Here is a 3,840-nt window from a genome sequence, read left to right on the forward strand (position 1 = left end):
CCTGGAACTCACTATGTAGACCAGGCTGGCCTTGAACTCACAGAGATCCGCCTGCCTCTGCCTCCCGAGTGCTGGGACTACAGGTGTGCACCACCACACCTGGCTCTTTTTTGGTCTTTTTGAGACAGGGTTTCCCTGTAGCCCCAGTTGGCTTGGAACTATGCAGACCAGGTTGGTCTCGAACTCACAGAGATCCATCTGCCTCTGTCTCTCAAGTGCTGGAATTAAAGGCATGGACCACCACACCTGACTCACCTAGGAACTTTTTTACCTAATCTTTCTTATCTGTCCTTTTATCTAGAAAATGGAAATAAAAATAGCACCTAGGGGGCTGGAGAGATGGCTCAGGGTTAAGAGCACTGGCTGTTCTTGCAGAGGACCCAGGTTCAGCTCCCAGCACCCACTGCCTGTTACTCTAGCTCCAGGGATCCTGTGCTTTTTTCTGCGCCCCCGCCCCCATCACAGCACACAAGTAAAACACTCATATAAAGCATTTTTTTAAAAATGCAGACGTTGTGGGGCAGGAGAGATGGCTCAGTGGTTAAGCTGCTCTTGCAGAGGACCAGGGTTTGATTCCCAGCACCCACATGGCAGCTAACAACTGTCCATAACTCCAGTTCCAGAGGATCCAACACCCTCTTATGACCTCCTCCAGCACTGCACAATACAGGTGCACTTACACACATACAGGCAATACACCCATACACATAAAATAAAAATATTAAATAAATTAACTTTTTTTTTTTAATGCAGACGTTGGGGCTGGAGAGATGGCTCAGCGATTAAGAGCACTGGCTGTTCTTGCAGAGGACCTGAGTTCAAATCCCAGCACCCACATGGGGGCTAATAATGTCCGTAACTCCACTTCCAAGGGGCTCTGACACCTCCTCCTGGCCTCCGAGGGCACTGCACAACAAAGGTGCACTTACATACACACAAGCGATACCCTTATACACATAAAATAAAAATAATAAAGAAAATGCAGACGTTGACAGTTCCTACCCCGTTGGTTCTAGGTACGAAGGCATTTAAGCACCTTGAACAGTTGCTTAGCAGAGAATACAATGTCTGCCAATTATATCACTTTTTTTTTTTTTTTTGATCTTTTTGAGACAGGGTCTCCTTGTAGCCCCAGCTGTCCTGGAACTCACTATGTAGACCAGGCTGGCCTTGAACTCACAGAGATCCGCCTGCCTCTGCCTCCCAAGTGCTGGGATTAAAGGCGTGCGCCACCACACCCGGCTATACCACTTTTAAAAGCACTTACAAGTAGGGCAAAAGCTGGCCCTGGAACTCGCTATGTAGACCAGGCTGGCCACTTTTGAATGCACTTAGAGGTGGGGTAAAAGTTCTTGCGAGAAGCCTGTGCCTCAGTTTTCCACTATGAGCAACGAGGACGAGACTCATATTTGGGGACAGGATGGAAAAGGAGCTCCACAGCCTCCCAGACCACCCCGTAGACTCCATGCCCCTCCACCCCCCAGAGGAACAAATCCTGCCCAAGCCAGGAAAAAGTGAAAGCAAAGCCCCGCCCACCAGTCGCTCTAGAGCCCGCCCAAACGCTCCGTTGCCAAGGAAACCCCTCCCCTGCCAGATGGGTCTCAGCTCCTTACTCGTGAGACGCCTTCCTCGCCGCCCAGGGTCTGCAGCATCTTGGCCTCGTTCCGCACCACGCCCGGGTACTCCACGCACACCAGGCGCCGCTCCCGCCGCAGGTCCACAGGGATGGCGGCCATCGGCTCCGGGTCCACCGCCTCCGCCGCCATGCCTACAAGTCCGGCTGGGCTCGTCGCGGTCCGTCCTGGAAAAGGCTCCGAGAGGCCTCGCCTCAGTGGTTCCGCGAAGGAGTCGTTCCGGCTCTCCACACTATTCACAGCTCCTACATCAGTGAAACTGGAGGGCTCCCGGAACAAACGCACCTCGGCGTTTGTTGACTTAGAGGCACAAGGTCCTAGAGCTTTTAGGTTTAAAACGAAGAGGGTTGGGCGGATGGGCGGGGCGATAGCACCTCCTGCCGCCAGCCCGAGGTCCAGCCAATGAGGAATCGGAGGAATTCTCTTGGCCGGGTCCTTCCGGAGACCTTACCCAATGAGAGGTTGGGGGCGGGCCCACGACGCTTTCTGTCTGAGTCCTTCCGGTGATTTTTGTCCAGTGAGAGCTAGGAGGTGGGCCCGAGGGCCTCTGACCGGCTTCTTCCGGAGATTTCGTCCAATAAGAATCTGGGGACGGGCCCGTTCTGACCGGATTCTTCCGGAGATGTCGTCCAATGAGGTATTGGGACGGGTCCGATGCGCCATCTGCTCGGTCTCCCTATGTAGGGGGATGGCCCAGCAGCGAGTCGACTTCCTGGCGTCCGCCAGGCCATTTCCGCTGAGTTGGAATTCCTGTCGGAGGACGGGATTTCCAAGCACGTTTTGTGGGTGGGATTGGCGGGCGCGAGTGCTGTGCCCCGAGTACTCCCCTCGCTCCCCGCACTGGAAGCCCTGAGCTCGGGGCAGGCTGCCGGCGTCCTCGGTCATCTGTTAAGCAGGTGCCCGTGGTCTGGAGGATAGACCAGCAAGGTGGAAGTGAATTCAGATGACCCACCGGGAGGGGTGTCATCCACGCGAAGTGGCTGTGGGAAGGCCAAGGGACCCCTTGTGCGTGGGTACCCCGAGTGTCTGAAGTGGTTCCTCAGTTAAGAGATAACTCATTGCAGATGGAATTGAGAAGGCAGACTAAGTAGCTGCAGTTTACACAGTTCAGTACACTTAAATTTTAAAAGTATTTTGTATGCGTGTATTGCCTGCATGTCTGTAAGTGCACCCGTGTCGTGCAGTGTCCGAGGAGGACAGAAGAGGCTGTCGGAGCCCCTGGGACCGGAGTTAGGGACAGTTGTTAGCTGTCATGTGGGTGCTGGGAACCGAACTTATGTTGGTTTGTGTGTGTGTTGATACCTTTTTTTTTTTTTTTTTGAGACAGGCTCTCCTTGTAATCTCCCAGCTGGCCTGGAACTCACTATGTAGACCAGGCTGGCCTTGAACTCAGAAATCCACCTGCCTCTCTCCTGAGTGCTGGGAGTAAAGGTGTGCACCACTCTGCCCAGCTTCATAAATGAAGATGCTTCTAAAATAGGTTGGTGCACACGCTAGGTAGGTGGGTTCATGCAATACTAGGAAAGCTCTGCTTTGGGCCTGGGATGCTTTCTGATGACATTTTTAGCTTTTGGTTGGTTGGAAACTAGTTCTGCTTATACATTCCAAAGGTTACCTAATGGTCACAAAGATGTTAGGCTAGGAGGTCGGGCACGGTGGTGCACACCTTTAATCCCAGCTCTAGAGTGCTAGAGGCAGGCGGATCTCTGTGAGTTCACAGGAAAGAGAAGGGCAGTTAATGCTTTAAAAGGGCTAAAGCTGCCCCTAAGATAATTTGCCTCTGGACGTGCAACATTCCAAACTCTTCACAATCACTGAAGTTCTGTGTGTGTGTGTGTGCTCCACGGGAGTGTGCCTGTGCTTGCACCTGCAAAGACCAGAAGAGGGCCTTGAATCCCCTGGAGCTGGAGTTGCAGATAGTTGTGAGCTGCCCATGTGGGTGCTGGGAACGGAACTCCAGTCCTCTGAAAGAGCAGCAAAGACTCAACCACTCAACCGTCTCCCTAGCCCCAGCCTTTTTTATTTATTTATTTTTAAATATTTTATTTTATGTGTATGAGTGTATGCCTGCATGTAGGTAAGTGCACCCATGTCGTGCAGTGCCTGCAGAGGACTGAAGAGGCTGTCGAATCCCCTGGAACTGGAATTATGGACAGTTGTAGGGGAACCCTGCTGTTAAGTTGGTCTCCTTTCTCAGCAGGGGCTT

General features: G+C 52.6%; 1 protein-coding gene across 2 annotated transcripts in view; it reads right to left on the bottom strand.

The window, feature by feature from the left end:
* The window catches only part of Gtf3c5 (general transcription factor IIIC subunit 5), a 21,479-nt gene extending 19,483 nt beyond the window's left edge, over window positions 1-1,996 (bottom strand). For both annotated transcript variants that reach the window (XM_008843945.3, XM_008843944.3), the window contains exon 1: window positions 1,614-1,996. In XM_008843945.3, coding sequence (XP_008842167.1) covers window positions 1,614-1,766 — 153 coding nt within the window. In that variant the 5' untranslated portion in view covers window positions 1,767-1,996. The remainder of the gene's footprint in view (window positions 1-1,613) is intronic.
* Between the last annotated feature and the right edge of the window lie 1,844 nt (window positions 1,997-3,840).

The sequence above is a fragment of the Nannospalax galili genome, unplaced genomic scaffold (assembly GCF_000622305.1).
Source record: "Nannospalax galili isolate Female #2095 unplaced genomic scaffold, S.galili_v1.0 scaffold300, whole genome shotgun sequence".
In the NCBI taxonomy this organism is placed as follows: domain Eukaryota; kingdom Metazoa; phylum Chordata; class Mammalia; order Rodentia; family Spalacidae; genus Nannospalax; species Nannospalax galili.